We start from the raw sequence: 20,399 nt of genomic DNA on the forward strand, positions 1-20,399 counted from the left end.
TATGTTACAAGGTATACAGAAAATGTAGTACAGAGTCTCTGTATTTTGTGAGCAGCGCTGGAGCGCCCCCTCCCCAAACAGGTGAACACTTTCCAAGGAAGAACAATCAATTAGTGTATAATTCAAGGCTGTTTCACTTGGTCTCCTTAACACATAACAAATCTACCCTTTTCCTCTCCATCATATTAGCTAACTCTTTAGCTTTACCAGTCATAGTACCAACCCTAACCTCCACTTTCCTCCACTTCTCCTTTCCCTGCTGTCTCTGTAGACGTCTTCCTCCACTTCTTCTCCTCCTTTGGCCAAAAGAAGCCCATTTCCCCCCTGACCCCTGTTGGCTAACAATACCTGTGGCAGTCGTTGGTAACCCGGGTCTCAACCAATCCAGTATGAAATTTTGATTAATATTTGATTTGGCACATGTTTTACACTGGATGCCCTTCCTAATGCAACCCTTCCCATTTACCTGGGCTTGGGGCCGGCACTAAGAGTGCACTGGCTTGTGCAACCCTAATGGCTGAGTTTTTCCTATCGATCTATTGATCTGTCTAATTCATTTATCCATATGCCTGCTTGTCTGTATTAACAGTTTTTTTCTGACTGTTTTTCTGTCTGTCTTTCCGACTATTAGGTAACCATCTACTTGTTTATTCCGTATGTCTGTGTTTGAAAGACAAAGGAGAATAATTATTTTATTATTGTTTTGATTTCTAATAAAAATAAAGTCACTGTCAGAAGTGGGATTTGAACCCATGCCTCGATGTGGAGACCAGAACACTTAGTTTCCTAGAAGGTATAGAACCTTGAGGCTGGTGCCTTAGACCGCTCGGCCAGCCTGCCAAAAAAAGCATGTGTTTCTTAGACCCCCAGTCATGTAGATTCCGTATTTTTTTGTTTCTATAGTGCCATTTTATCTTCATAATTCAATTAGAAGATGGATCTTTGATGAACCATGACACGCTCTTATTTACAGCGTTTGTGAAAGAAAAGTGTAACCTAAAAATAAATCAGTGTATTGCATAATGTGAACAAGTGAACAGAACCGATTTCACAACAATGCTGTACAGAGTACACTGATCTGCATAATCCAGTCCTTTATTGTTTTCTGAAAAAAAGCTTAATATGTGTGTTTTGGTTGTTTGGATAAATAAACAGAAATCATTATTTTTTGACTAAAAAAGGCTAAACTTGAAAAACTGAAAGAAAAACTGTGTGCTGTTCTCGACGGGTCTAGGCTTTGGACCAGCTGCAGTATTTACGGAAGGAAATCTACTGTATTTGACCAAAAGCAAATGCGATTTGAACCCCTGCCTCGGAAGACACTGGAGCCTTAATCCGGCACCTTAGATCGCTCGGCCACGCTACTAGTAGCTAAGCTGGGAGATAGGACTGCCAGATTGTGGAGGAGATGCTGTCGCAGCCGGCCATAATGTCAGCGGCATGCACGAAACACATTTAACAAAAGACTTTTGCTCGAGAACAAAGTGATACAAAAACACACAACAGGCTGTGCAGAATTGGCAGTCCATTGCATTGCCCTCTGACTGTCAACAGTCATGCACATATAAAAACAGGATGCAAATTTTTTTGCCACTGTCGTTTTTCCACAGCTGCGATGATCCATCATGGAAACACAGACAACCTTTGCAAAAAAGACAGCAACAAAAACAGCTTCGGAAATTCCTCTAAAGGTAGCGGCACACTTGCCTGTCGACCTTTCAATTACTCTGGTTTTATGGTGAACAGTCTGTAAATAGATTACAAAGAAACAAAAGGAATCTTCAACCTCTGGCTGTTTGGAGCTCGCCTTCCCTTCACCTACATGTGCAGGGTGTAGTGTCATTTCAGTGGTAAATTAATGCCAAGTGTTAGACTAAATAGTCTAGCTCTTCTCCTGCAGAGCTCTTTCATCTCTTATAGTAATAGAGGGCAATATTGGCTGGACACTTTAAATTACTCTGTTTTTGTTATTGAAATCTCCCTTTCAGTTCTATCTTACATTTTAGGTAGCACAATGGCATTGCACTTTCTTCAATGAGAACCTTGAAAACAATTCACTACATAACTAATGGTTTGAAATAGGACCAATTCTCCCTGACATTGCTCTGCACTCTAAAAGCAAAAGCAACAGTAACTGTTATAAAATGTTAGCATGGAGAACAGGAGACATGTATTTGCAATGTACAGTTACATTTTATTACAAAAGTTTAAATCAAGTTCAAATCAATAATGAACCTTTCTGAGGTTGAAATCCCGAAAAAGTTGCTTCTTCTCCCAAAGCTACTACTCTGGTTTTATGCTTAACAGTCTGTAAATAGATTAAAAGGAAACAAAACAAATCTTGGGCCTCTGGCTGTTTGGATCTCGCCTTCCCTTCACCTACATGTGCAGGCTATAGTATCATTCCAGTGGCAAATCAATTTGAAATGTGGCTACTTGGTTCTTGTTAGGTTCTTTGTTACATTAGTGGTCCAGAAACAACCAAATTCTCTACGAGACCTTGCATTTTATGAGGTTACCCTGGCCTTTGCCATGAGCTTAACTCCCATCACCTGGCTCGTTAGTCTAGGGGTATGGTTCTTTGGGTGCGAAAGGTCCAGAGTTCAACTCTGGGATGAGTCTTAGATTTACACTGAATAAACTTTTGTGAGCAAACACAAGCTGTAATAACGCTGTATGGCTGATAACTTGGTTCTCGCTTGCTGTACGTTTCCTCACACCACCGAAGAGATTGAAATCCTTCAAGGGCGATTTCTTCTCCTGAAGCTACTGAGCCCAAAATTGCCTAAACACATTGAAATTACTCTGGTTTTATGCTGAACAGTCTGTAAATTAATTACCAAGAAACAAAAAGAATCTTGGACCTCTGGCTGTTTGGATCTCACCTTCCCTTCACCTTGTGCAGGGTGTAGTGTCAATCCAGTGGTAAATCAATGGCAAGTGTTGGACTGAATAGTCTAGCTCTTCTCCGATCTTACATTTCAGGTAGCACCATGTAACAGTGTACAGTGACATTTTATTACAAAAATGAAGTTCAAATCTCTAATGAGCCTTTTTGTTTCCTGCAGTACAGAGGGCGGCTTTGACTGGAGACCTTAAAGTTTTTGGTTACTTTACAGCACGGCTTGTTGGTCTAGGGCTAGGTGTCCGAATCCATACATAAAATGACAGACGTCGGCTGAAAAAAATTTTAACTCAACATCGTACAGATCAGAGAAACACATCATTTGAATATCTTTTTTTTTGTACCCAATCATAACAACAAAATGCTGTGCTTTTGTAAAGTAAAGAAAACATATAGAGGGCGCTTTCTGCCGTCTCTGTCATCTCTCTTCACATTTAGAACAGCGTGATTAAATATTTGAATCGATTGACAGCCCTAATAATAATATGTGAGGTCCAGTTACCAGTGTGACACTAAAACAAGTAAAAAAGTAGCCTTTACTACTAATTAAGTACATGTCAAAGCGCAAACTTCTTCACTTTAACTTGAGTAAAAAAGTATAGTCAGAACTTCAACTTTTACCAGAGTCTTTTAAAACCTGAATATCTGTACTTATACTTAAGGGAAGGATGTGTGTACTTTTGCCACAAGCAGGCAGATGGGTAGAGATTGATAGATGGATAGATCTATGTTGATGAGATCATATTTCCAATCACACTGATACCTTTAAAATGATACTAAACATGTGAAGGTAAAATGTATACATTTCTAAAATGTAATTACTGCATTATGTAAGTAAAGTAGCTTAAATTCCGGGACCCTCTCAGTCACCTTTCCATGATCCGGCCATCTCCCCAAGAGCGAAAGAGGGGGCTCAAGGATGGGTGACTGGGCAGCTGAACAAATGGCTTTCTCCCCTCAGATTAAAGAGATCCTCTCATCAGATTAGAAGGTTTATTGTTTTGTTGCATGGTAGTTCTCGGGGTCTGGCCTCATGAAGTTGCATGGCAGTTCTCGGGGTCTGGTGCCATGAACAGATCTGGCCATCCTTACATAACTAATATTTTTCTGTCAATTCTTACAAAAACAGTCATCAGAATAAAACCCAAAGATGAGAAAATTCATATTCTGTTGCCGGTGTGTGTTCTTTCTAATTCCACCGGGTTGCATCTGTTATTTTATTCTGTTCTTTTTTCTACTATTTTCAGAACAATTAGTGAAACTCCAGCTTTCTACCCAATGCCATCGCTTTTATCTCTCTTTCTCTTTCATTTCTAATGAAAGTTCTCATGTATTAAGAGGAATTTTTAGAATGATCAATAATGAAGCACCTCCTACTGTTAGTTATTTACATATTTATTTACAGTACTAAAAGACAATTTTTTATCAAAAAAATTAAAGATTTAATTAAAAGTAAAATTATGAAAATAAAATAATTAATCCAGTGGAACAGACCGACAGCATGATGACCTGAAAGAGAAAAACAGCGATGTGTTACTTTACATAATGTGTGTGTTTGACCGGTACACAGTGTGTGTTTAGTAAAGTTTTGTAGGACATTATGAGGACAGTATGACTTCATGAGTTAATTTAATTAGTGTCTTCATTCAGAGAGGAATATCGGACAAATCCAAAGCCTTTGGACCGTCCATTGTGCAGTACCACCTGTAGGAGTGAGTGAGGAGATACAGAAAGCAAAAACATGAGCATTACATCACTTTCATGTAGAAAACCATGAGAAATAACAAGCACTGTCTGTATCCCATAATATAAACAGAACATCTGTGTTCTTTTATTATCAACGTTCTGCTCTCACTGGTGAATGAACAATGAAGCACTTTTATTTGAAAGGTCATTTTCTGAGAGCAGAAACTTGCTGCAAGTGTACACTGGTTCTGGTATAATAGAGGATCTAATCCTAAGTAAACACTTTATTGAGAAAGAAATAAACTATAGGGATTAGTGATTGTAAGTAACCTTTGCGCTGGTGATGTTTCTATAAGGCAAGAACAAATCACTCTGTGGATGAATGTTCTTGTTGGCGTTGGGTCTTGGGTCTGGGCAGGGTTTTGAAGGCGAGATGGTTTCTACCTTCATGCCGTGACTTTGTCCCTGGGTGGTCTGAGAGGGACTTAAGTACACAGTCCTACTGCCCAGCACCCTGCCGTTCATCTCCAAGATAGCTACTCCAGCCTCATCAGCAGATGAAAACGTCACATACCCGATGACTTTTGAGCGTCCATTTTCCATCATGACCTGTACGGGACAGCGAGCAGAAACACAAAGCAAAGAATGCACATCAATCGGTTAGGGGTTTGCAATATCAGAGCTCTCCACATTCAGAAAATACTCCAGCTGAGTACGGGGAGGAAACCCTAAGTTACTGGGAAATAAATAAAATGTAAGGATCAGTAGTTATAAATGACCTGTGCAGTGAGGACAGTCCCAAATCTCAGGAACGCTTCGTACAGGTCCGTCATCCACAGTACAGTCCAGATTTCTCAGGAGCAGTGTGACTGTCTACAGAACAACAAAATCCAGCGTAATTATGACTTCATTTACATTTCTTTGGCTTAAAAAAACAGAAAAAAAACACAGGTGTACAAAATGAACATTCAGCATTGGACTTTTGAGAAAGTTGTGCTGTGTGATTCATGATAATCAGATTTATGGTGAGACAAACACCTTCAACAAAGTCATACTCATAAATAATAATCTACCTGATTATCTACACTCAGTTATACATTTTCTCACATTCTCTAAAGTCTCCAAAAGTCCAAAGGAATTCAGCCTGTTCTTTTTGATCCACCATCATTGGCTCCTCCTCCATCTGCTTCTCCACCTTCTGCTCCTCCTCCAGCTGCTCCTCCACCTTCTGCTCCACCACCTCCAAAGAAGTGTCAGATAGAGATGGGTTATATGTATATAACATTTAACATGTGCCCAATATTACAAGAAGAGTATCTGTTCTTGATGAAGCCTGTTTGGTTAGGTGAAATAACACAAGGCAGAACTTTCTCCGGACAGCAGGCCAGAGTTTTTGCTAAGATTTTCATTTCCTGGTCCAGGTGATTTACCAGAGGGCATACTTGCTAAGGCTATTTCTGTATCAGATATAGACTCATCCAATTGTAATGCCGTACCTACACTTATTGTAGGAATACATACATTTAAAAAAAGTCCTCTAATGTTGAAGTGTCAGCAGATAAAGGAGCAGTATATAGTGATTTATAACATTGGAAGAAACAGCCATTGATTGTTAAATTATCAGTAGACTTTGTATCATGATCATTTTAAATTTCTGATATACAGAATCTATCCTACTGCAAGTGTGTGCTACTTACACATGATGGAATGAGGGGATGATTTGGGGAAAGGTAGAAGGTTATTCATGTTTACTCCCATGCCATCACTCGAGAGGGGCAGACAAAAATAGAGATAAAAATGGTAATTGGCAGCAGAGGTGCTTTTAGCTTGAATGGGTGAACCACGTCATGACCTGCCCCCATCCTGCTGCCACCTAAAAAGATAAATAACTAATAACAATCTGCATTTACTTTATCTTTATTAAGACTTTACAGTAAATACATAAAAAAAATTAAATACACAAATAAATAAAATGTAAAAATAAACAATAATAAATTTGCAATTCACACAAAAAAGTAATTAAATAAATTTTTCACTACAAAGTGGGTTCCCTGGTGGTCTAGTGGTCTTCCCAGTCAGGGAACCATCCCCAGCCATTAGGGTTGCACAAGCCAGTTCATTCTTAGTGCCGGTCCCAAGCCCGGATAAATAGGGAGGGTTGCGTTAGGAAGGGCATCCAGCGTAAAAACGTGCCAAATCGAACATGCGGATCACGAATACGGATGATCCGCTGTGGCGACCCCTAATGAGAGAAGCCGAAAGAAAGTTATTTTCACTACAAAAGAATTTCCCTAAAAACAGACCTTTCTTGCTTTGTTTGATGCAAAGTCATCAATTACATCATTGTTGCAAATCTGACCAGCAATTGCATGGTTGATATTTATGACAGCGAGTTTGCTGAGGTGCTCTTGTGACATGGTTTAGCCACAAGATCTTTTGCATGAAAGTTGTTTTAAAATTTTTTTCACTTTTTCTATCAGTAATTACACTAATAAAGGAGAGGTAGAGGGTAGATTTGAACCCAAAAAGACATGCATCAAAGACCATGATGCGACCATGATGCGAACCACTACATCAGCCCCCCAAAATTATAATAATAAAAATAATAAGAATTATAATAATTATAAGTATCATCATCATAACTGTGGTTGGTTATAGAAACAGATGAATTGTAACACACAGGTCACATCCTTAATCAGTCTCTGATTGATCCTTAATCAATCAGATAGACCTTCCACAATACATGGACACCAGAGTCAGCTGTGTTCATGTGTACGACCACCAGACACTGTTACAGTACAGGCATCATGCAACCAACAATCTGCATGATGATCTTATTAACAACCTTCGCGACCTCGGATTGCTGCGACCTCGGCCACAAAGACCAGGCCCCCAGCCCTCAGTGTTACCTGATGCCGGTGGCGGAGAGAGACCTCAGCGCTGTCCGAGGAAGCGGAAGCGGCAAGCGGGCGGGTGTCCGTGCTAGGCTAAATGCTAACCCTAGCCGGCCGGCTATCCCGTCCATTTTTCTTTCCAACGTCTGCTCCCTGGATAATAAACTGGACTACATCCGACTCCAGCAAACCACACAGCGAGAGTTTAAAGACTGTTGCGTCTTTGTTTTCACGGAGACGTGGCTCAGCGACAGAGTTCCAGACGCCGCCATCCAGCTAGACGGGCTAACCGTGTTTCGAGCCGACAGAAATGCAGCTCTGTGCGGTAAGACTCGCGGTGGTGGCGTGTGTGTTTATATCAACACGGAATGGTGTAAGAACTCTGTGCTCGTTTCATGCTACTGCTCATCGCTAGTGGAGTTTGTGACTGTTAGATGCAGACCTTTTTATTTACCACGGGAATTCACCACTGTTTACATTGTCGGAGTGTACATTCCTCCCAGTGCTAATGCTAAGGAGGCACTGTGTGAACTCTACGGCGCTATTAGCGACCTGCAGAATGCTCACCCCGACGGATTGTTTATTATCGCCGGAGATTTCAACCATGCGAATCTCAAGACTGTGCTTCCTAAACTCCATCAGCATGTGGACTTTGCAACGAGAGGAGCAAACACGCTGGATCTTGTTTACACAAACATCCCCGGCGCGTATCGTGCGGAGCCCCGCCCCTATCTCGGATACTCAGACCACTGCTCTGTTATGCTTATTCCAGCATACAGACCGCTCATCAGACGCTCTAAACCAGTTCTGAAACAGGTGAAAACCTGGCCTGAAGGAGCCACTTCTGCTCTTCTGGACTGTTTTGAGTGCACTGACTGGGACATGTTTAGAGAGGCTGCAACCAACGGCGATTCCATCAACTTGGAGGAGTACACGTCATCAGTGACCTGCTACATCAGCAAGTGCGTTGATGATGTGACCATCTCCAAGACCATCACTACACGCTCCAACCAGAAACCGTGGATGACTGCAAACGTGCGTGCGCTGTTAAAACAAAGAGACTCTGCCTTCAGAACAGGGGACAAGGCGGCCTTAAAAACAGCAAGGGCCAAACTGTCTCGTGCTATCAGAGAGGCAAAGCGCGCGCACGCGAAGAAAATCCACGCCCACTTCCAGGACAGTGGAGACACCCGGCACATGTGGCAGGGTATCCAGGTGATCCCGAATTACAAGACCACATCACCTGCTTGTGACCGTGACGCCTCCCTCCCAGATGCGCTGAACGACTTCTACGCCTGGTTTGAGGTACAGAACAATGTGGTGGCGAGGAAGACCATCCCTCCTCCCACTGACCAGGTGCTCTGTCTAACCACAGCTGAAGTGAGGAAAACTCTATGCAGAGTTAACCCACGGAAGTCTGCTGGACCTGACAACATTCCTGGCAGAGTGCTCAGGGAATGTGCAGAACAACTAGCAGATGTCTTCACTGACATCTTCAACATCTCCCTGAGCAGTAACGTTGTTCCCACGTGCCTCAAGACAACGACCATCGTTCCTGTGCCAAAGAAATCAACTGTCTCCTGCCTCAATGACTATCGTCCCGTCGCGCTCACTCCCATCGTCATGAAGTGCTTCGAGAGGCTCGTCATGAGGCACATCAAGACACAGCTTCCACCCTCCCTGGACTCCATGCAGTTTGCGTATCGTCCAAACCGTTCCACGGACGATGCCATCTCCACAACCCTCCACCTGGCCCTCACCCACCTGGATAACAAGGACTCGTATGTACGAATGCTGTTCATTGATTTCAGCTCAGCATTCAACACAATCATTCCTCAGCACCTGATCGAGAAGCTGAACCTTCTGGGCCTGAACACCTCTCTCTGCAACTGTATCCTGGATTTCCTGACTGGGAGACCTCAGGCAGTCCGGATCGGGAACAGCATCTCCAGCACCACCACACTGAGCACTGGAGCCCCTCAGGGCTGTGTGAACCTTCTGGGCCTGAACACCTCTCTCTGCAACTGTATCCTGGATTTCCTGACTGGGAGACCTCAGGCAGTCCGGATCGGGAACAGCATCTCCAGCACCACCACACTGAGCACTGGAGCCCCTCAGGCTGTGTGCTCAGTCCACTGCTGTTCACTCTGCTGACTCACGACTGTGCACCAACGCACAGCTCGAATCATATCATCAAGTTTGCTAATGACACGACCGTGGTGGGTCTAATCAGCAGGAATGATGAGTCAGCATATAGAGAAGAGGTGCAACGGTTAACTGCCTGGTGTGGAGCAAACAACCTGTCTCTGAACGTGGACAAAACGAAAGAGATGGTTGTGGACTTCAGACGAGCACAGAGTGACCAATCTCCACTGATTATCGATGGATCCTATGTGGAGATCGTCAAGAGCACCAGATTCCTTGGTGTTCATCTGGCGGACAACCTCACCTGGTCACTTAACACCAGCTCCATCACCAAGAAAGCCCAGCAGCGTCTCTACTTCCTGAGAAGGCTGAGGAAAGCCCATCTCCCTCCCCCCATCCTGTCCATGTTCTACAGAGGGGCCATTGAGAGTATCCTGAGCAGCTGCATCACTGCCTGGCTTGGGAATTGCACCGTCTCGGATCGCAAGACCCTACAGAGGATAGTGAGGACAGCTGAGAAGATCATCGGAGTCTCTCTCCCTCTATCATGGACATTTACACCACACGCTGCATCCAAAGCACACAGCATTGTGGATGATCACACACACCCCTCACACACATACTTCACCCTCCTACCATCAGGAAAACGGCTTCGAAGCATTCGGGCCGTCACAACAAGACTGTGTAACAGTTTCTTTCCACAAGCCATCAGGCTTCTAAACACAAAGAACTGAACAGAACTCACACACACTCACTTACACACACACACACACACACACACACACACACACACACACACACACACTCACTGTGTGTTACTGTTACTGAACTGTACAACCTGGACTAAACACAATCATCACTCATCTCGATCCACTCCACCACCATTTATATATTTATTATTATTGTACCTTGTATTCAGTAAATGTTTACATGCTGTCTTTGCACCTCCTTGCTGCTGTTTTTTTGCACTACATTGCTCTGTTCTGTCTGTACTTTCTCCTGGGTATAGTTTTTACATTTCTCCTCACACAGTACTGTATATTTAAGTATACAGTAGGTTTACTAGTCGGCGCTATACTTGGTTTTTTCTTTTGTCTTGTCTTGTGTTGTCTGTCTGCACTCTGTCTGTCTGTACTGTTCTTTTGTTTGCACTGTTTGCACCAGGCTGCACTCGATGCACTTTATGTTGTTTTGTTGTTTAGTGTAGCACCAGGGTTTCGGAGGAACTTTGTTTCGTTTTTACTGTGTACTGTGTACCACTGTGTATAGTAAAAAATGACAATAAAAGCCACTTGACTTGACTCACACTGCCCTCTAGTGGCAGGGACAGGCATGCTTTTTTGCTTAGTTCTGTATAAATATTATTAATCTTTATTTGCTTTAGTTATATTTAATGTTGATTTGATGTTCTTTTTGTTTCTTCTTCTCCCTGTATTCACTTCATGGAAAATATTCAATAATAGATAGATAGATAGATTGTGATTGACTGTGATTAGAATTTTGATGATCTCTATATGACAGATGTTTAGGAACCGGGTTAACGGGTGTGTTGTAGGAACTCGCACACGGCTTGATCACACCCTGTTGTCACAGAGAGGTCAAGATCTAGTCTATTCCCTGCAACTTTGTTTCAGAGAGAGGATATTGTTTAAAAAATACAGGATGCAAAAGTTTTAGTTTAGCTTCATAAGGAGGACAATAAACCAAGCCCACATCGTCCTTATGCTCTGCCCAGAGGAGAGATGGCAATTCTTCCAGTTAAGAAGGGAGTGGTAATTTCTGTGTGTTACAGAGAAAACAGTCGTTAATGCTCATGTTAGAAATAAATGACAGAGGAGCAGAATCAGGAACTAAAACCGTGAGTTTAGAGCCGGAAAAGGTGAGAGAAATGTGCAGCCTACTCATGAGATCTCGGCCCAAGATATTAAATGGACAATCAGGCAAAAAAAACAAAACGATGATGCAGAAAAATGTGTGTGTTGGAAGGACAGGTTACTACGATTGGTGAGCTGATACTTCAGGACTTTCTGTACCTCTGGACGACAGTTATGCATAAAAGTCGTGAGGAACAGAGGGTTACTGTCTGCGTCTTCTAACTCCATCCCTCCCAATAAAGTCCAAGTCTCCTTAAATCGGGTTAAAAATTTGGAAGAAGTTTCACCCTTCTCATGTTTAGAGTCAGTTACTTGAGAGAAATCTCTATTGGCCTGCTGCTGCTGGAGTAGGAATTTGGTCAACTCCTTTTTTAACTCTGAAAGAGCATCTTGCTCAGCCCAGTGATAATAATAGAAGTGGTTTTGCTCCTACTTGTTTCGACCCTTCCACCTCGTCGAAGTGTTTCTTCATCGTAACTGTCTCCTAGTACTGCATGAAGGATAAACCTATAGTCTGCGCCTGTAAACTGATTACGGCGGGTAGAGCTCATTAGCATGTCAACGAAATGCAGAGGTTTAGATGGGGATGGAAGAACCCTGATAATGTCTTTAGGGTCCCCAATTGAGGGCGGATGTAATTTTGGGGCCGCGGGCCGACTTTGACCATACGCATACCGCATTAGTGTGAGTTTTGGGCCATGGAGGAGGATCGATCTTTGGGACCGAAGGAGACACTGACGCTCCATCCCGATAGGGTGGGGGTGGAACATTTGGCGATAAAGATGGTTTTGGCTTGGCTTCGATTCTGGGCAGAGACTTAAGTTCTCTTTTTGAGTTTGGTATAGAGTGATATTTATCCCAGATTGGTTTCATTTCTACCCATTTTTGATAACTATCACCCATGTAAGAATAACCCCAGTTAGGATCGCCCAAACCTTCATAAATTTGGGAATGTGCAGACTTCAGGTATTCAGACTTAAAGGTACCACCACGGGGATAAGTCATAAATTGAGGTTGTTATTCAGTCCACCCTGCTAAATTGTCTATAAAAGGTGAGACCACAACGATTCATCAAGTCCCAAGGGGCTTCCTCAGGATCTGGTTTAGGATATTTTGTCCGAGAATTACCTACGATCCAATATAGGTACAACTGTCTGACAAGGTTAGACAGTTAGAAGGTTGGAGGCCAGAGATCAAGATAGGTAAACTGTTGAAAGTGTAGGCACGCACCTTCGCTTACAACACGAGGTGCGTGCCTACACTTTCAACGGTACGGCAAGATACCAAATCAGCACAACACAGATACAAGGTGTTGTATATATATATATATATATATATATATATATATATATATATATATATATATATATATAGATTGAAAGAAGCAGAAATAGAGGACAGGGTAGTGTGGAGGAGGATGATCTGCTGTGGCGCCCCCTAAAGGGAGGAGCCGAAATATATATATTTTTTATTTTTTCTCACTGAAGTTTTTGTGTGAGGTTTCTTTATCTATCTGTGTGAATATTTTACACATATTTTTCATATTTTTATGAATGTGATGGCACATAGTGATAAGTCTACCACACATTAATATTTAGAGAACAATAAGTGAAATATCACCACAGGGGCTGCTGATTTGTTGTGTGTTCATCAGAAGAAACATTAAATACTTCCAGTGAGCTTCAGTCTGCAGTCCCGTGTCTGATTTCACATCACACCACACAGAGTCAAGTATTTCAACTGGTGTCGTCGATAGTGATGAGCGATACCAATTATTTTCTTTTCAATCCGATACAGAGTACTTTCAAGACCAGTATCACCGATACGATACTTAATATGTATAAAATGTTTTTTTTAAATAACTTAAGAAAAATGTCCAGTTGAAATATCTTCATATCTGAAACAATCTGTATGGTATAAAGTAAAACTCTCTGAAAAGATTCTGCTCAAGAACTGAATCAATCCAGAAGATGGGGGTCGTGTCTGTGTTCCTCCTCTGCTCTCCTCAGCTGTACTCAGACATGCTCTATAGGGTGTTTTACTTTTAGATGCTTTGTTATATTTGTGGTATTGCCACAGTGGTGTATTATTCTTGACATGTCACATGAAGCTTCATAATTGTTAACTGGTGTGTAATAACTTTAGATTATTATTATTTTTCTTTCAGTCATGATCTTAGCAATGCACTCGAATCCCTTTTTAAACCTGCACTGTGTCTGCCTAGACCAGGGGTGTCAAACTCAGGCCCGCGAGATCATATCAAATGTGTATTAGAGTTGCCCGCCAATATATAGCGCATATACCGCTAATACTACAAATCCCAGAATGCTTTGTTAGTGCGTAGACCGCTAAAAAACTCCGCGCTGAAAAACTCTGCGTACTCAGCACTGAATTTACCCGGAGATTTGCCGACTTTGAATCCCAGAAATGCAGATTTGATCTGCTCAGAAATCCGTTTGGGGTTGACGTGGAAAGCGCACCAGCCAATCTCCAAATGAAGCTGATTAAACTCCAGTGTAAAGACACGCTCAAGTCAAAGTACGACTCTGTGTGTGCTGCACAGTTTTCATGTTTCCTTCCCGACACATTGCTCCAACTCTGTGCCCAAGCTGCTCAAATGCTCTCTGTGTTCACCAGCACATATCTGTGTGTGTAACTGTGAACAAAACACCACTCAGGAGTCTCACTGATGAACATCTTCACTCAATCCTGAGGATTTCCTCAACTCAGAGCCTAAACCCAGACATGATGCACATTGCATCTAAGAAGAGATGCAGGTATCTGACTTCATCCAATCAGAGTAAGTCAGAGTGTAGCAAATTGAGCTTGAATGAATGAAGTCTTTATGGATTTTTTCTACTCCAAGGCATGAACTGTTAATGGTTAAAAGATTGATTTTTTTTTTTAATTGAAGGAAATTATTATTTTAGGTTGTGTTGTTGCCCTGTAAAAAAAACTTTTTCATTAAAAAGGAATTTGAAAGGCTATAAAGAGAGAGAGAGAGAGAGAGAGAGAGAGAGAGAGAGAGAGAGCGAGAGAGAGATAATAAGAAACGAATAGCACTGATGTGTGTTTTATTTCAAATTTAATTTCTTATGTGTTTATAATATTAAACTTTGGTTGTTCCAGATTCAATGTTTATGCAAAACTAAAGTTTGAAATATAAAAAGGTCCAACATTACACATATGGAGAGACGGAAAACATGCACAATTGCAGTCATTTTTCAATAAATATTGAGTTTGGCCCTACAACTTCGTCCCAGTTTTTAATTATGGCCCACTGTGAATTTGAGTTTGACACCCCTGGCCTAGACCAAATGACTGAATGCTGTCATTATAAGGGGTGGTACAGCGGAAGAAGATATAGTTCCTATTGACATTGACTACATCTCTATTTAAGCATTATAAATATTTATATACTATATGGCATATCAAAAATAAAATATTCTTAACTCACTTGTTTGAAACAAACAGATGGAATCGATACTTCTATTAGAGAATCAATCCTTTTTATACAATGCCAGCATCTAAAATATTCGATACTTTTGGAACAATCCGCCCATCCCCAGTCATCCACATACATAAAAAAATGTATTAATGGTACATTGTTAAAATTAATTAGATTTAGATAAGATTAGGGAATAACTCGTTAAACAATATTACCTAAATGTAAAAATAAAATATATACAATCCCACAATACATTTGCTGTAGTATAAAATATATTAATAAATAATGTATAGACGTATAGATTATTATAGGATTGTAAATCTTTATTGCAGGTTTCCTTTTGCTTTTAAAATAATCAATAAATTGCTAAATGTGTTTGAGAAACTATAGCAATGCTCCTCCAATGTTCTCAACAGAGGTTTCCCTCGAATGTTAGGATGTCATGAGATCTTTTAAGAACATTGTAGCATTCAATGATTTTGTAATATGAGAAATAAACCTTTACAAAAGTGTAATAAATGGATCAGTTAACACTTTAATCAAATTCTCAGGCTCTGTGCAGAACTGATGTATTTGTTCTTCTTCTTTAGTATGTTTTTGTCTCTCTGGATTTTGCTCAGTCTTAAGGAATATGTGAATGTGTGTGTAAAAGACAAAAATTCTGACAGCATTTGGTCGGTGCACTTTCAGAATTCTTTGAGCCAGGCAGAGGAGAAGAAGAGGAAGGACGTGGTGTCCAGAGTACCGGTGAGATCTACAAACTGGTATCAGACATGGACTAAGTGTAGGCCTCAGCTGAGCTGAAAGAGGCAGAACTTCTTCAGACTAACAGGAAGTGCAACAGGTTAATGGCAGTAAGAGGGAAATTTATTAATCATTAAGCAGTACATGATGAGTTCCTCCACATGCCGTAAGGACTTTTATTCTATCTCAAATTTAATTTGTAGTTGTAGATGCTGAGATTATTTTGTATTAAATGGATGTAAAGTTTAAAGCTCTTCTGTTCCATGGCTGTGATTTAGGAGTGGGAGAAGTACCAGGATGTTTACGGTACCATGAAGGTGAAGTACAACGGGATGAAAGAATCCACATTGAGGCCACATGGCATCACTCTGTAACTGATTATTTCTCTGTAACTGCAGAACTCTGTGTTTCTGTTCCTTACAATATAAAACTAGACAAAAGCAGCATTTCACATAAAAAAATCAAACATACAAATTCACACATGATGAAATGATACACGATCACATTTTCATTAGCTGAATAATATCTAACACACTCGTTTACACACTCGTTTACGGTGGTTCTGTAACAGCATCTGCTTTGAGGAGATACTTACATGCATCTGGGTGTGATGTTGGGATTCTGCCTGTTGGCTATAACATCATCTGAGAAAGAAGAAAAAAATGCATCTAACATAAAAGAATAAAACATAAATTCCAACATGATGAAATGAGACATGATTAAATTACATTTGTTCACACACTCATTCACAGTAGTTCTGTAACAGCATCCACTTTGAGGAGATACTTACATACGTCTGGATTGAGCTGAAATCTGATTACATTATTGAGCCTGTTGGCAGTAACATCAGTTGCATTGATTCTAGGAGGAGCATCTCCCATTTCCATGTGTGTCCTTATGACTATCCTGAGAGAGAGAAAGAGCGAGAGAGAGAGAGAGAGAGAGAGAGAGAGAGAGAGAGAGAGAGAGAGAGAGAGAGAGAACAGACAGACAGACGATGAGAACTTTTTTTGCTAAGATAAAACACATGTACTCAAAACACACACACACACACACACACACACCTTTCTACTGTAGTATTCCATGGTCCATCACCACCTTGATTAACTGTGGCCATTTGTGGGTTTATTACTGCAAAAATACAAAAACACGAGAAGTTTTCATTATAGTTACTGAAATCTAACACTAAACATCATCTATCTATCTATCTATCTATCTATCTATCTATCTATCTATCTATCTATCTATCTATCTATCTATCTATCTATCTATCTATCTATCTATCTATCTATCTATCTATCTATCTATCTATCTATCATCTATCTATCTATCTATCTATCTATCTATCTATCTATCTATCTATCTATCTATCTATCTATCTATCTATCTATCTATCTATCTATCTATCTGAGAGAGAGACATGTACCTTTCAACGAGCTGCAAGGCGTGAAGAGAGAGAAACTTATTAGTCGCTGGTTTGTTTACTATAGTTGCTATGTTACACAGAAAAAAACCTCCAGAGTGACGAAATGCAGTGCTGTTTGTTGACCACGCCCATTATTTATGTAACCAATCAACGAAGGGTTTTCTTATCGTGTTAGCCAATCATCTGAGAGAAGGGGCGGGACTTATACGGAGAATGTAGCGTCATCACCAGGCCACGCAGCCTAGTGGTCACGTGGTGGTTATGGCGCTCAATAAAGTCTTGATGAGGTTTATGGGGTTTTTTTTCCCTCCTCGGGGAAAAAAAACCCATAAACCCCATATTACCCCCATATTATTTCATTTAAGACGTAAACAAGAATAAGAGAATCAAAACTATTTTTATTTCTTTTCTTTTTTTGCTCTTGTAGTGAAGTAAAGTTTGTGTCATTGCTGTTACACTGTGCCATCTGAACAATCATGACTCAAACCTTACAATAAACTACAATAAAACTATGGCTTTGTGTACAGGGGTTTGAACAAAGATTTGTGTGTGTGTGTGTGTGTGTGTGTGTGTGTGTGTGTGTGTGTGTGTGTGTGTAAAAGAGAGAGAGAGAGAGAGGGGGATCTCTTCTCTGAGTATGTATTAGTTTGTTCCCACTGGGGGTTAACCCAAGGACCTTCTGCATGTTAAGCAGATGTGATGACAGTCAACTACAGCATAAATGAGCAGAAATATCGATTCAGTAAAAATACTGTAGTATATGATTCATTCATTAATATGAGGAAGATTAATCCTCACCATTGATCCTCATAGAGTGGCTAAGAGGAGCTACTCAAAAAATCTTAAAAATCAGTTTTCAGCTAATGACGCTGCTTCAGTGAAGAAAGGCCTGAGAGACATAGTGCAGTCATAAAAACCTGAAGCTTAACACACTGAAAACAGTGATGATTGTGACATTTGAGTCAGTGAGTTTTCCAAGTTTAATTAATATTTTTTCAGATAGATTTTGAGAGATATGTTTCTATTTATGTAACCTTTGCAGCAGCAGGTTCCATAGTATAGCGGTCATCACGTCTGCTTTACACGCAGAAGGTCCTGGGTTCGAGCCCCAGTGGAGCCATGCTCTTGAGTCTCTGATTCTAATTTTGGAATGCTTTTCATCCATTGCAGTTATGGGGCCCATGCACGCGATGAACATCAGGTGAGGATCCCTGCTCAAGATGGTTCCTCCATATAATGAAGGACACGGGTGAGATGCAACCTCCCTAAACTCATTAAAAACTGGATATGCTGAGATTGCTTAATGTAGTCCCTAATGGGAAGAAAGCATGAATGACATTGTAAGGGTGGGACAGACAGGTTGACCTGTCAAGACAGATGTGGTGTCATAGAAGCTTCCATAGTTGGTCACGCCCAAAGGCGATTCCCGTAGTGAAACACAGAGCGATGTTAGAAAAATAAACTAATTTGAATGGCTAAAATTATTATTGGGCAAAACCTGGCGACATTTGAGTCAGTGAGTTTTCTAAGTTTAATTCACATTGTTCAGATTTTCCTATTTTTGCAGATTGGACATCAGCCTTCCGAGTAACAGGTTCCGAAGTGTAGTGGTCATAACGTCTGTTTTACATGCAGAAGGTCTTAGGTTCGACCCCCAGTTCTTGAGCCTCTGATTTTCATTTCCTACTAGCAGCATTTACTTGTATTTTTATTTTTGTTAAAGAAAAATCATGAAAATGTTTATGTTTATGCACACTGGACATCAACCTTGTCAGCAACAGGTTCCACAATGTGGCAGATCTTAGAAAAAAATCCCCTGCACTCCCCCCACTTACCATCATTCAATTGAATTAAATTTAATTCAATTTAGTTCGATTCAATAAATTTTTATTTGTATTGCGCTTTTAACAATGAACATTGTCTCAAAGCAGCTTTTTACAGATTATGTGGTGATAAAAATTTAATATGTTCTTAATAAGTATGTTTGTCCCTGATGAACAAGCTGGTGGCGACTGTGGTAAGGAAAAACTCCTAGAGATGGCAAAGCTAGAAACCTTGAGAGGAAACCAGATGCAAGAGGGAACCCGTCCTCGTCTGGGTTGCACCTATGTCTATTTATTCCAGATATAGAGCATAGTGACCTCCAAATGAAGTGAACACTATCCAGAGGCAGGCCTGGACGAAGTAAGAAGATCCATGGAGGGAAGAGGGGCAGGAACAGTGGTCACTGGAACCTCAGGAGCATGTTTATCTCTACCAAGAGAAAGAGAGAGAGAGAGAGAGAGAGAGAGAGAGAGAGAGAGAGAGAGAGAGAGAGAGAGAGAGAGAGAGAGAGAGAGAGAGAGAGAAGTGGGGTGACAGGAACAGAAGGATATGGATTATTATGTGTCCTTATTGTTGTATGAAAGTTAATGTCACTGTGCAGTTGGGACTCCGGCAAGACTCGCTATGGCAGCATAGCTAAAAGGGACAACCAGAAGGTAACACAGACATGAGGGATCTCTGGTATAAAAGACGACCCACCACACCACCGTCAACAAACCTGAGTGAACGTGTAAAAGTGAGGGGAAAACAGTATACAAATATCCCAGATCACCAAACACTCGATAACCATGATCCCTCCAGATCTGCTCCTTTACCTTAGAAATATCTACTGATAAACGGTTTGACTGAATAAATACGATTTCAACCTCGACTTGAACACTGAGAAAGTGTCTGAGTCCCGAACACTGAACCACATCTGGCTGAAAAGAAAATATATATATATACTTTTGACCACACAGTGTGTATCAGCTAAAAAGCAGCAGCTTCAGATCAGTCACGTTTCCACTGGGATTCAACTCTGAAATGTTACTTAAAATTTTTATTATAAGAAATATTTTATATTATATATTTGATATTATTTGTTTGGAATTTTTCTTTTTGGATTTGGACGCCGTGTTCGAGGTGGAAAATGAAGACCCTCTGCCAGGATGAAGTGAACTGTATGACCCCTGAAACGGTCGAGTTTCCTAGCTTTATGGATTTTATTTTCTTTAAAATACATAGATTTTCATTTATTATAATTATACCATAATTTCCGGACTATAAAGCGCACCCATATACAAACTGCACCCACTGAATTTGACAAAGATTTTTATTTTTAACATAAATAAGCCACACGTCTTTACCCAGGCTTTAACGAAAGACACTAAATGCAATATGTTGCGCTTCTATTAGGAGCATAGCGGTATTTTGGGAATAGCATGTCACTGCATTCTTCTGGTATTCCGTTTTT

General features: G+C 40.8%; 1 protein-coding gene, 1 long non-coding RNA gene and 1 other non-coding gene across 3 annotated transcripts; 1 reads left to right on the plus strand and 2 right to left on the minus strand.

The window, feature by feature from the left end:
- Positions 1 to 4,394: 4,394 nt before the first annotated feature.
- LOC124382969 (polyadenylate-binding protein 1-like) lies at positions 4,395 to 6,554 on the minus strand. Its single transcript, XM_046845350.1, has 5 exons — positions 6,289 to 6,554; positions 5,699 to 5,831; positions 5,371 to 5,464; positions 4,963 to 5,200; positions 4,395 to 4,609 (listed from the first exon to the last, which is right to left on the minus strand). The coding sequence occupies exons 3-5, from the start codon at positions 5,422 to 5,424 to the stop codon at positions 4,548 to 4,550; spliced, it is 354 nt and encodes a 117-aa protein (XP_046701306.1). The 5' UTR covers positions 5,425 to 5,464; positions 5,699 to 5,831; positions 6,289 to 6,554; the 3' UTR covers positions 4,395 to 4,547.
- An 8,698-nt stretch (positions 6,555 to 15,252) lies between these two features.
- Positions 15,253 to 17,210, minus strand: LOC124382970. Its single transcript, XR_006925147.1, has 5 exons — positions 17,123 to 17,210; positions 16,761 to 16,827; positions 16,487 to 16,602; positions 16,292 to 16,340; positions 15,253 to 16,126 (listed from the first exon to the last, which is right to left on the minus strand). It is a non-coding gene; the product is annotated as an uncharacterized LOC124382970 (long non-coding RNA).
- A 959-nt stretch (positions 17,211 to 18,169) lies between these two features.
- trnav-uac lies at positions 18,170 to 18,242 on the plus strand. Its single transcript has one exon. It is a non-coding gene; the product is annotated as a tRNA-Val (tRNA).
- Positions 18,243 to 20,399: the final 2,157 nt, after the last annotated feature.

Source organism: Silurus meridionalis, chromosome 3 (genome assembly GCF_014805685.1).
Source record: "Silurus meridionalis isolate SWU-2019-XX chromosome 3, ASM1480568v1, whole genome shotgun sequence".
Classification (NCBI taxonomy): Eukaryota; Metazoa; Chordata; class Actinopteri; order Siluriformes; family Siluridae; genus Silurus; species Silurus meridionalis.